An 11,694-nucleotide genomic window follows, 5' to 3' on the forward strand; every position below is an offset into this window, starting at 1 on the left:
GTGTGTGTGTGTGTGTGTGTGTGTGTGTGTGTCATGATTGCAAAATGTGACACCTGCTGTAGTGGGAACAACCACAAAGGGGGTTTTGAGTACTTTGGTAGGTATTTATATGTCTGTATGTTCGGATAGATTTTGGGTGTGGTTCGACATCCACATTGTCACAAGATGGCCTCTAGTGTGACTTTGATTAACACACACACACACACACACACACACACACACACACACACACACACACACACACACACACACAGTTACCTTTGATAGGTTTATCGGTGATCTGGGTTGATTGTGATTTGACAGTTGCGGTCTGACTGGTGATAGGGATTATTGTCCTGGTTGGAAAAACTGCCAGAAGAAAAGATTCTTAGTAAACATTGTTATCTTTAGTCGTGCCATCAGGGGGCTCTGGGGATATTGACATCAGTCATTAGTGACGACGAGTCGGTCATCGGTTATTCAGTGGCACCAACAGGTTAAAAGTTTCACTTAACCAGTGAAATATCTCCAGGTGTAAGTAAAGCCACTGTGCAGCCTTGAAGGAATATAAAAACAGTTTTGCTACTTTTCAGTTTAAGGAATCCAGAAGGAAGGAGGAGGGGTTAAACCCATTATGTGATGGTGACATGATACAGACCTGAGCGAACTGAACCACAAGGACACTAAGTTTATACAACAGAGATCAAACCTGGATATAACTTACAGCTTTGTTTATTTTTACCCTTCTCTGACACTCATTACTTTCATAATCTTACCTACTGACAGGTGAATCTTGGTGTAGTCTCCAATACTCCACTGTGAGTCTGAACCACACCAGTATGTCCCAGCATCACCTGCTTTCAGCTCTGTGATCTTCACCGAGAAAGAGCTGGAAGAAGCGTCATCCTGCAGTGTGAACCTGTTCCTAGTCCGGCCTGAGTTCTGACTCGTCACCTGGATTTCACAGTTATTTCGGCGGTCTCCCTTACAGAGGAACTTCCTGTTTGTCCTGTGTTGGCTTGGATAGGGACACTGCATAGTAAGAGGATCTCCCACGGTGCCGCTCAGGCTTTTTGACTTCACACAGCACCACTCTGTCAGACAGAAGGAGGGTTGAGCTAATTTATTTAATAATCTAATAACAAGGTATCCTGTATTCAGCTCAGAAATGGATGTGCATGTCTTTTATGGTTCAGCTTTCCTTAAAATATTTAATATATTTAGATGAATTATACAAGAGTAAGAAACAAAGTTTTTTCAATCTTCATACACCTTTGGTTCTTTAGTCATTTTTTCTCAATATCTGTGGTTCACTGCAGGTATTGTTCACTGTATTATGAGGTTGATCTGTGACCTCTCACCTTTGACTTCCAGCTTAACAGCAGAGAAAACATCCAGGCCATTGTTTCTCTCGACACCACAAAGGAACCACCCAGAATCCTTTTGGGTCAAACTGGTGATGTTCACTGTGAATTTCCCAGACTCCTCGTCACCAGTAAGTGTGAACTTTCCATTGAGTTTTCTGTTAGAGGTGACCACTGCCTGCTGCAGACATATGGAGGGCTGCCTTCCTCTGCAGATGTACTTCAGGTTCTTCTGGTACTTAGAGTCATATGGACAAGGGATGGACACTGAACCTTCCTCATGACTGTGGACTTCGGTGAACTGATCACAGCAGCTGTCTGTCAGTAACATAAATATGACATAAATACTGAGGTTTTCATGTTCAGCTGATTGATTGATGTTTTATGGAAGAACCAGTAATAACGAATTAAGTAAAGTCAGTTTACAGTAGAAAATGCAGGTGATCAGAAAAAACAGGGTATTACAAGGAGAGACAACTATATACTTGAGTTAAAGTCACAAGTATAGATTTAGAATAAAATACAGAAGTACCATGAACTAAACATAGCACAAGCATCAAAAGTCAAGTGTTCACTATATACAGACAGAACGACCCTTTACAGTGTTGTATTACTAATGGAACGGATGTTAACCTGGAGCAATTTTAAACTTCTTTAAATACTGTTACGCAGTTTAACCAAAGACGCTGAATCAAATTTTATAGGATGAAAATCTGTTTGTAGATAAAATATTCATTTAAAAACTAACTCTATATATCAGATAAATTAATGAAGGAAACATATTTGCCTCTGAAATGTGTTAGGCTACTGTAGAAGTATACAGTAAAAAAAAAAAAAAAGATCTCAAATAAAGTACATGTACCTGAAAACCTGAAAACTGATTTACTTAGTTGGGAGGAGGAAGTAAACAAAATGGTCTTGATAACCATAATGAAATAATGAATTTACTTGTTTACCTGGCACTACGTCCAGTCTTACTTCAGCAGGGTAGTAATCCTTTCCACTTCTGGTCACCCCACACCAGTATTTCCCAGCATCCACAGAGCTCAGATCAGAGATGGTTGTTGTGAGGACTCGTTTGTTTTTGTCATCAGAGATGGAGTATTTGTTCTTGTTCGCTTGTGTAGTCATAATAAGAACATCACTATTGCTACAGTCATTCCTGCACAGGTATTTCTCATAAGACTCGTAACCCTCTCCATAGGGGCAGGAAACATTAACATCTCTCCCTTCATATCCAGACACATGGATCACTGGTGCTGCACCGCTCACACAGCTCAGAGCTACTGCAAAGAGAAGAAGACATGAAAGACAATGTCAAGAAGTCTTTGTTAAGACTTTTCATGTTTTTAAATTTGAGGTTTATGCAGCTTCTTCTCACTTTTTCACTCTGCATACATTTTACACTGTGTGCACTTTGAGTCTAATGTGATGTCTATTAAATGATTCTTTATCTTAAACATAAATGCCACTTGTGTTACAGGTGTTTAATGAAATGACCAAATATCTAGCCACAGTATTCTGCTATATTTGCATAAATACAGATACATTTACTCATTGAATCTGAAGAACTTACTGCAGAGGATGAGCAGCAGGTTTTGAAGGTCCCTCGGCTTCATGTTTTTCCAAAGAAATAGAAACTCTTCAAACATTGTGTCTAATAAAGAAAACGTCACACCCACAATATGTGTCAGCATGCCATGCAAACGTTGAGCCATTTCACTTCTGCATTTATATCACCCATGTTTTATCAGCTTCAAACTCTCACACAGTTGCATCTTTGTCCAGCAAATACATTTCCTGTCTCGTGAAAGCTAAGGACTGACTCAATTGTTTTTAGTATTTCCTGATTTTCATTTGCAAAAGAGGAAAAATGAGATTTGTCTCATGTCAATGACACTTACTGTGGAGGCATGAAAAAAAATAAAAATCACCTTTATGTGAATCAGTTGAACATATGACTTCATTTAAAAAAATAAATATATATACAGTACATCACTGCAGGCTCAGAAATACTGACAGTTACTTTCGCTTTTTGTTGGTAAAGTATTTAAATGAACTGTTCACATTTCCGCCACCGAGGGGCACTGTGGCTTAATGGCTTCATACTCTGACAAGGTACATGGTACATGAGTGCAGCTGGACAGGAAAATAGCCTTTATATTTTCTCTATATATTTCTTCATGAACAAATTATGAAGTTATTCATTAAATTTTATTTCAGTGACACAATTGAGAAAAAAAATCTGATTATTACATTTCTATTTCATATATTTCTTAAAGTAAAGAATAGATTCATTTTTCTAAATGTATTCATACAAATATATATATTTTTTAGGTTTTTACTATTTGTTGTCTCATTTACCGATGTATCTCCCTTTAATTGTTATTTTTTTTTAGTGCAAACTGAACCACTGACATTCCTGAAATTTCCTTCATTGTTTTCCTCTGCACTCTTAGTTCAGCTCCAGGCCAAAGAGCCATTCACAAATCCATTTACCAGCCACTCAAAGTCTGGAAGTCTTGCACACGTTCTGTTTCTCAGAATAACTGGGGTCGCCTGAAAATGAAGAAATATTTGATTTTTGATCAAGATTCATGATGAATTGCAGAATTTAGTTTTGCCTTCAAACTGTTTGTTACAAACTATTTCAACTCTGGAGGCGTCAAATATCACAGCTGATGTGAGAACATCAATACAACTAGAATGTGAAATGTGTGAGATTTTTGGTGCCAGCAGCTATGAGCAACAGCGTCATGGTCAACACATAACACAAAAACTGATCAAATGCAACAATGAACATTTACTCAAAGTAAATTTTACTCAGGTTTTACTGAAGTCTCTTTTAAATCTTTATAGTCTCTTCACGTGGATCATCATGACAACATGCAAAGAGGGGTTGAAACTTGTGAAAGCTCACATTTCCGTAAGGACCGAGACTGATGGCAAGATACTCCAATCAGTTCATGTGCAAGCCCCGCTTAAACAGTGGCCATGCAGTGCTTAATGTTTTTTTTTAAAAAAGGGCTTTAAACAGAATAAATGAATGAATGAAGAATCATTAATTAATACAATTAATGATCATTTTGAATTTTTTTAAATTGTTTTCATGGATTCGCTCCGGCACAGAAAGTGAAACTTTTCAGTCACTTAATAGAAAACAGAAACATTAATCATTATTACAGTGGCAGGCCACAGCTTCCATATAGTTGTTGTTCCAGTAGTTAACACTAACTTAAATGTAAAATATACCTGTACTGCAATTAAAAATCTCATATTTTAGTTGATTTGATTTCTACATGTGAACTTCGAAGTGCAGTAGTCTCACATAGTTTTCATTAAAAGTATTAAATGTAAAGTTTTTATACTCTGAAGCCCAGTAAAAACCAGACATGCTAACAACCTAAAATATTGTGCCACCATTTAAGACTCCTGACCCCACCCTGGCCAGTGCATTATAAAATGCCGGTGGTGGTATATGTGGGTGAAAGCATGCCTGTGTATTTTCCCTGAGCTCAGCCATTCCCTCGACTCCAGCTGACCACTCAGCTGTGCCTGTCGCATACTGCAGCACAAACTGTTTCCATATCTCACACACTCTCACACTGAAAGGTTAACATTAAGACCCCTGTGCGCAGGGATAAGTGTGTCCCGAATTAGCGAGGATGCCAAGGCGAGCTGGGCTGTTGCCAGGTTGGGTTGCCAAGGGGCACATGGGTGCTGCTGTGGTGGGTTGGGTTTCTGCAGTGTGGCCTGTTTGCATGTTGGCAGTGCGCAGGGCGCGTGTGCTGTGGTTGTCTCAAACTACAACTCAAGACAAACACACACACACATACACACACACACATACACACACACACACACACACACACACACACACACACAGCCCTTAGTGTGTTTGAGGGGGCTGGGGCTGTTATATATAGGTGACCCTCTCAAGTCTTCAGGGTCTATCTTAAACCTTCAAGCTATGTGTTAATGTCTCCCTCTACGTCTTACTCTCTGCTCTTGCCTTTCTCACTTATTCTCGTACATTCATGAGCTTTTTTCTACATTTTTTTTTTTCATTTTGTATCAGGTGCTACAACTATGAATACAAATTTTAAATAAAGAGCCAACGTTACAAACTGGAGGCATGAAGTTTGAAAGATGCTAGGGAATTACCCCCTGGGGAAAGTCTAACAAAATATGTAAATGAGTTGCATTATGGCAAGTGAATGATTTAGGGTTTTTGGTGCCAGGGACTAGATGTCACAACATCTCTTTAAAATCTATCAGTTATAAGTACCCCCAGATTTATGTGGAGTGCAATACTAAATCACTGAAGTGTCCTTTTAAGTGTTTGAAAGTGCTTGACAGTATTTTAGCAGCCATGCTGTGTTTATCTCTCATTCTCTCTTTGTGCCCTGTAGTAGTGGCATTACGACAGTTTTGGGTTTCAGAACACGCAGATTGTATGATGCTGGACAGGAATAAAATATGATTGATTTCACTCTGTAACACAGCACAAGTGGTTTGTCTATGCAGAGGGAGGTGTGTGTGTGTGTGTATGTGTGTGTGTGTGTGTATATATGTATGTGGGAGGGGACATTCCTTCCATTCTTGTTCTTCCTGAGGAAAGAGGGAAAGCATCACACACACACACACACACACACACACACACACACAAACACAACTGCTGACGGCAAGCGGAGGGAGAGGTGCACATACACCCCTCTAAGGTTATTCACACATCCGCCTTCCTTCTTTCAGCTCTCCACCCATCAAGCCCCAACAGTCTCAACCATCCATCCATCTAAAAGTAGCTTTTTATTTTGACAGGCAAGTTTCTGTTGCTATAAGGCTACATCACTGAACCCTGTCCTGTAGCTTCAGCCATGCAAAGGTCTATACATTTAGACATACAGGAGTTTACAGGAGTTTAAACTTATGTGATGGTTCAGGCCACAGGAGTCCTCTCTCATGAAACTCAAGGGAAAAACATTAGCACAGTAGCTATTGAACTGTACCTGGTTGACTGTGGTGGAAAATATAATTGCTTCTCCTTCTTTCACTATGCAGTGACTGAATGCGCGCGCACACACACACACACACACACACCAGTGAAAGAGGATGCCAACTAGAACAGTGGCTCGTCAAAGCTCCGCAGGGGTAGCAACGCCAGCACTGACGCACTGCTGCTCTCCTGCCAGCTAATGGTCACTGAACACTCATAATGGTTTTTTCTTTCGGGCAGTCAGGTGGACAAAATCTCTTTGTTTGTATCCATGTGTGCCAACATAAAGGCTAATAACTTTTAGTCCTTCATTTTACAACTAACTTCACTTGCCAGTTGGTTTTAATTATCTGCACCCCAACCTCACCGAGCCTCAGTGTGACATACATAATGTGACGCACAGGGACAGGTTTGTTAATAACATGTGATGCCGTGTCCTTATGTCAGGACATATAGTTCATACTGGCACATTCACAAACAAACAGAGAGTTAAATGGATAAATCAAAGAGAAAGGCAGACTGAAGGATTGCGTTTTATTCTCTGTAAATATAAAGACCCTTTGAACTCATTAGCAAAACACACACACACACACACACACACACACACACACACACACACACACACACACACAAACTTAGTACATAAAGACTCACAGAGCTGCATACTGTACACTTCTGTCAGAAGACTCCTAAATTTTACAGAGAGCTTTTTACAAAGCAAACTTTCATTTCAAGAATGATCACACAAGCGGTATCGTCATGAGAATAAAAACTTGAAGCAGTTAGGCACATATTTAATTTAAGCTTATCATCCATTCATTCGTTTGCTGTCTCACTTATGCACGAACACATTTACACACAGTCATATGGGGACATTTCAGATTAGGTAACGCTTTGGCTGCTAAAATGTCCAACCGTCTTTTCTGCTGCAAGGTAAAGGTAAGTTGTGCAGCAGTGCACAACTTCAGTCTGAAGAAGTATCCTTTAGCGACGGCCGGGGGGGGGGGATCCTGCTTATCTCTCTGACAGTGTCCAAGATAATGTCACTCCATCCTGATCTCTCAGTCTGTGTCTATTTGACAGGGGTTTGTTCCCACTTTCTGCGCTCCGGTGTACAGCTTCAGGAAGTCCTTGTAGCGAGGTGCACAGCCAAGCCAGGCTTCACCAAAATGGACAGAGCCAGTCAAAAGGTATTCGTCCTCTCCAGGATGGACGCCGCACTGCGAGGGAATATTGACATGTCCACTCCAGCTCCGCCCTCTGGCTCCACCCCAAGCAAACACCCTGCTCTTCTGATGAAACAGCCGGCTCAGGGTCACCACGGCGGAGGAGTGGCCGTTAGTACCTGACGCCACACCTCGAAAGATGCCACTCCCAGCTACAGACACAGAGAAGATCAAGTCAGTGAATCCAGCTTAAGTTATCGAGTGTGAATTAAAGCAAGACTAAATAACTTTTGGAAACAAACAAAACACAATCTCTCTCTAAATAAAGTTGATTCAAAGGGCAATAATACAGAATAAACAATTAAGATATAATGTGTTATACCAAGTTTTCTTATATCCCGTTTTTCCAGCCCTTGTGCTAAGCTAACCCTCTGCTTGTGGTAGCTTCACATTGACATTATAGACATGACAGTGGAATTGATCCCAAAATGTGAGTTTGTGTATTTATTTACCAAAGTCACTGGTACACACAGCCATGAGGAGTTCTTCGTCTGAACAAGGTTTACAGGTGACTAAAATGGAAAAGATGAAAAAAAGAAGATACTGTAAACACTGTTAATCAATATAATTTTACATAACATCAGAAAGCACAAAAGTTCTTTCCTCATTAGCTTTTGTGTTATCCTGAAATATGTTTAACCCTTCAGTCTGTTTCCTGCTCTCTCTGTGTTGGTGTTTCAGAGACATCAAAGGAAATAGAGAATATGTGAATGAGAACAGCAGGTGAGGGAAGAGACGTAATCAGAGAATTACCCCTTGACCCTGTCAGCTATAAAAACAGCTATAAAACGCCAAGACACACACACACACACACACACACACACACACACACACACACACACACAGGCCTGGACAGGCTGCAGTCCAGCCTTCCTCTCCACCCACTGCCCGTCCCCTCCACCACATTGCTTTATTCATACGGGTGGGCTACCCAAAATTCCTTGCTTTTAGCAGGGATCTGTTCTTGATTGACAGCTGAGAGACGATTGGCTGACCCCTGTGCTTGACCCGAACAAGACCTTTTGATTGGCATGCTTGTTTTCATAAGACTGTCTGAGACACAGGGGTGTGGGCGGGAGGAAGTGGGGGAGGAGAGAGTGTCAGAGAGGGGCAGCATGTAGGTGAGATGAAGAAATGAGGGTGAAACGACCAAGTGGCCTGTTGCACACAGAACCTTTTTCTCTTAACTCAACTCTAGTCTGTCACGTTCACTTAATGTCAGTGAGCTGTGTCAGGTACAAAGAGTTTAACAGACCGTTTAAGCCAATTATCTACAAATTGCATATAATTTTAAACAATTGACAGCGTGAAGGTCAACTACCAAGAAAACTGAAACCTATGAGACAGTTAATTGATCACAGTGAATAATTTGCCTTTTTTCCAGCTCTTTGTTCAGTGTTATGTTTCAGTGTTATCATCACTCGTCATCTGGTAACAATGGCACAAGCAGGAAATGTATTTAAAACTCTTGCGTGTTTGTGCATTCAAGTGCAAAAACATTGTGCCTGGCAGTTTTGAATTTTGCTCTTCACGAAGCTTGTGTGCTTATTGTTTATCTTACAGATATTATTTTTATCCACCAATTATAAAAGCAATGAATTTTGACAGCCAATTCATCCAGAACTGGATATCAGAGTTACCTTTTAAGCACCAGCAGTGAAAAAGTTTTAAACAGACCTCGTTTACAACTGCATTATGATGCAAATATCATCAAAAATGTGGGAGAAAACTTAAAAAAGAAAATGAATTTCTCTAATGATACAGGATTAATGCCATCTGCATAACACAAGAGCTGAATACAAATAAGAACGCCATCTTCTTGTACTTGAGGAACTTGTGTTTAAGAAAAAGATGTGTGATGCACTGACTCACGTACCTGCACCAGGGTGCAGGAATGGGTACATGTGTGCCCCGGGCCCCTGACTGGGCACCAGTTCATACTGGAAAGTGGTGATCCTCCGGCTGATATCCGTCTGTGGGATGGCTTCCACAAAGAGAGCCCCCTCTGCCAGGCTGAAACAGTGCACTGTGCCATGAGCCTGGTCCCTCTCTGCCAGCAGCAGTCTCAGGTCCCCGGCATGCTCCAGATACACATGAGAACCCTGAAACAGGAGGGCCAGGAGGACACATATTCAGAAAAAGCTACATCCACTGGACACATCATGCTGCAAAGGTGTCATTCTGATTGTTAAACCTTTAAATCAATAGAACTCCAACAGTGAGTCATGCAAACTCTAGATATGCCGAGACAAAGGCAGTGGTCATACTCTACCTGGGAGTAAGTATATGGTTTGATGCACACATGGAGACCTGCCATGTGTGCTGATGAAGACTCAGTGTTTGGCCGCAGGTTGACAATGATGGCTCCAATGGGGTAGAGCCACTCAAGAGACCCCTGCGAGCAGCGAAGGTAGACCTGCTCCACATCTCTGCGGTGCGACTCATGGCTCAAACCGCTGCATACGAGAAGACAGGTTGATTTTTTTTATTTATTTATTTTTTACATCTTTCACATTAGGCTTGTTGACCCTTATCCAGAGCACAGAATAACATCAAATGTTTAAATCATCAAAGTCAAATGAAGAGAATGAAAAATTATGAACATATTTCTGCTACATCATAGAAAAACTGATTTTATGATACAGCAACATTCACTAAGAAAAAACTCAATCTGGACTGATGCGGTCCCCTGTCTCTGATGTGCATAAACTACCTCAGCACCGGGAACCGATAGGGCTATTAAGTCGTTACTAGCTTTACAACAGAGTATAGGCCTTCATTTTTATGACTTGGGGACTTTGAGGAGTGATCAAAGGTGCCATATGGCTGTATTTACTTAAGATAGGAACTGGAGCAGAGACACTCCTGTGATCACAATTACATTTTTGAAATCTTCAAAGAAGCATATTTTAGATGTTGGACTATGGTGAGATTCTTGTCAAAAATAGTCCCTTAAAGTCAAATGAAGGCACCTGTCTTGTCTACATATGATTTGTTTTAGTCGTTGTGTCAGACATTTTCTGAGAGGAATGACTAAGGGTGAAAAGATTTAGATAAAAATGTTCATACTGAGATCTGACAGCATTACATTTCTGAGAAGTCCCCCCAAGCTACGGTACAAAAGAGCCAAAAACATCCTCAATCTCAACAGCACATCTTGTAACAAAAACAACAAAAAACTTATTTTACTCTAACCTTTCAGTGCCTTTCCTGAGAATTACATAAAATCTTAATTAAACATCCATGACTCTAATGACTCATTTGAGCGTCAAAATCCAGTGTAATGGACTCACACGACTCAGGCTCCTGCGTTTCCAGAATTGTACACAAAAAGATTATCCTTTCCTTATGGTCTTCTTTAAGAAAACAATGACCAACCCAACCTACGACATTCATGAATGAACTTCTCTTTGTCACGTTTGATAACGTTATCCGCCTGTAACTGATTGATATAATATCCGTTCCTCAACTGACATTGATCAGAAGTCCTTTGTTCAGCTCCATCCTCACCTTCCTCGCCAGCTACACTGGTCGCTGGAGTACTGTGCCACCGCCCGACACAGGAGCACAGCTGTGATCCAGTGCGCAGCCCACGGCCGGAGCATGGTGCAGGCAGTCCGCCCCGGCGGTCACCGGATCCCGCACACCAGACCAGCCAGCCAGCCAGCCAGCCGCGCACTCTGCAGCTCCCGAACCGCAACGATCCGGTGAAATATCCCCCCTGAGCTCTGTGCAGCGCGCGCAGCCTACATGGCGGGTTCAGCCGAGGCAAAGGCTGCGTCTGAGCCACGAAAACATTTTGACAAGAGGTTTGTAAAAGGAGCCGTGTGCGCGCGCAGCGGGGCAACAGAAAAGTGTTTAAAAAACTTTTGCTGCGCGAGCTCAGCTTCACGTCACCGGGGGGCGCGTGCCAGCAGCTGACTCCGCTTGAGTGACACGCGAGCGCTCGCTCCAAACCACACCCACACGTTCCCCTGAGAGATGAGCCCTCGAGCTCTCATTTCAACATTTCAAACACCATCGAACTTTTACACAAATTAAACTGGACTCATAACTCGTGATATCATACTGGCTTTGAGTGAATACTCTAATGTTTTGGAACATGGACAATAAAGAACAACAGAATGAA

At 41.4% G+C, this 11,694-nt stretch overlaps 2 protein-coding genes across 4 annotated transcripts in view; both read right to left on the reverse strand.

Annotated features, from left to right (window-relative positions):
• The window catches only part of LOC111229335 (polymeric immunoglobulin receptor-like), a 5,467-nt gene extending 2,138 nt beyond the window's left edge, over positions 1 to 3,329 (reverse strand). The window contains exons 1-6 of one of the 3 annotated variants that reach the window (XM_022755625.1): positions 3,248 to 3,329; positions 2,920 to 3,000; positions 2,300 to 2,629; positions 1,341 to 1,661; positions 756 to 1,073; positions 259 to 348 (exon numbers count right to left, since the gene is read on the reverse strand). In XM_022755625.1, the coding sequence (XP_022611346.1) occupies positions 259 to 348; positions 756 to 1,073; positions 1,341 to 1,661; positions 2,300 to 2,629; positions 2,920 to 2,995 (1,135 nt within the window). In that variant the 5' untranslated portion in view covers positions 2,996 to 3,000; positions 3,248 to 3,329. Of the gene's footprint in view, positions 1 to 258; positions 349 to 755; positions 1,074 to 1,340; positions 1,662 to 2,299; positions 2,630 to 2,919; positions 3,008 to 3,247 lie in introns of those variants that run through there. The other 2 variants (XM_022755623.1, XM_022755624.1) reach the window with 2 other exon arrangements.
• A 3,770-nt stretch (positions 3,330 to 7,099) lies between these two features.
• LOC111229400 (meteorin-like protein) lies at positions 7,100 to 11,422 on the reverse strand. The gene is made up of 5 exons (XM_022755717.1): positions 11,076 to 11,422; positions 9,838 to 10,021; positions 9,442 to 9,667; positions 8,018 to 8,077; positions 7,100 to 7,717 (listed from the first exon to the last, which is right to left on the reverse strand). Exons 1-5 carry the CDS (start codon positions 11,168 to 11,170, stop codon positions 7,401 to 7,403), a joined length of 882 nt encoding a protein of 293 aa, XP_022611438.1. The 5' UTR covers positions 11,171 to 11,422; the 3' UTR covers positions 7,100 to 7,400.
• Positions 11,423 to 11,694: the final 272 nt, after the last annotated feature.

This window comes from Seriola dumerili, unplaced genomic scaffold (genome assembly GCF_002260705.1).
Source record: "Seriola dumerili isolate Sdu_G_001 unplaced genomic scaffold, Sdu_1.0 BDQW01000230.1, whole genome shotgun sequence".
NCBI lineage: Eukaryota > Metazoa > Chordata > Actinopteri > Carangiformes > Carangidae > Seriola > Seriola dumerili.

Excerpts from the sequence above, each read along its gene's own strand:
- LOC111229400 (XM_022755717.1), bottom strand. The coding sequence starts at position 11,170 with ATGCTCCGGCCGTGGGCTGCGCACTGGATCACAGCTGTGCTCCTGTGT. Across the intron at positions 9,668-9,837 it reads AACCATATACTTACTCCCAG|GGTTCTCATGTGTATCTGGA; the intron begins GTAGAGTATGAC and ends CTCCTGTTTCAG. Across the intron at positions 8,078-9,441 it reads ATTCCTGCACCCTGGTGCAG|TCACCTGTAAACCTTGTTCA; the intron begins GTACGTGAGTCA and ends TTTCCATTTTAG.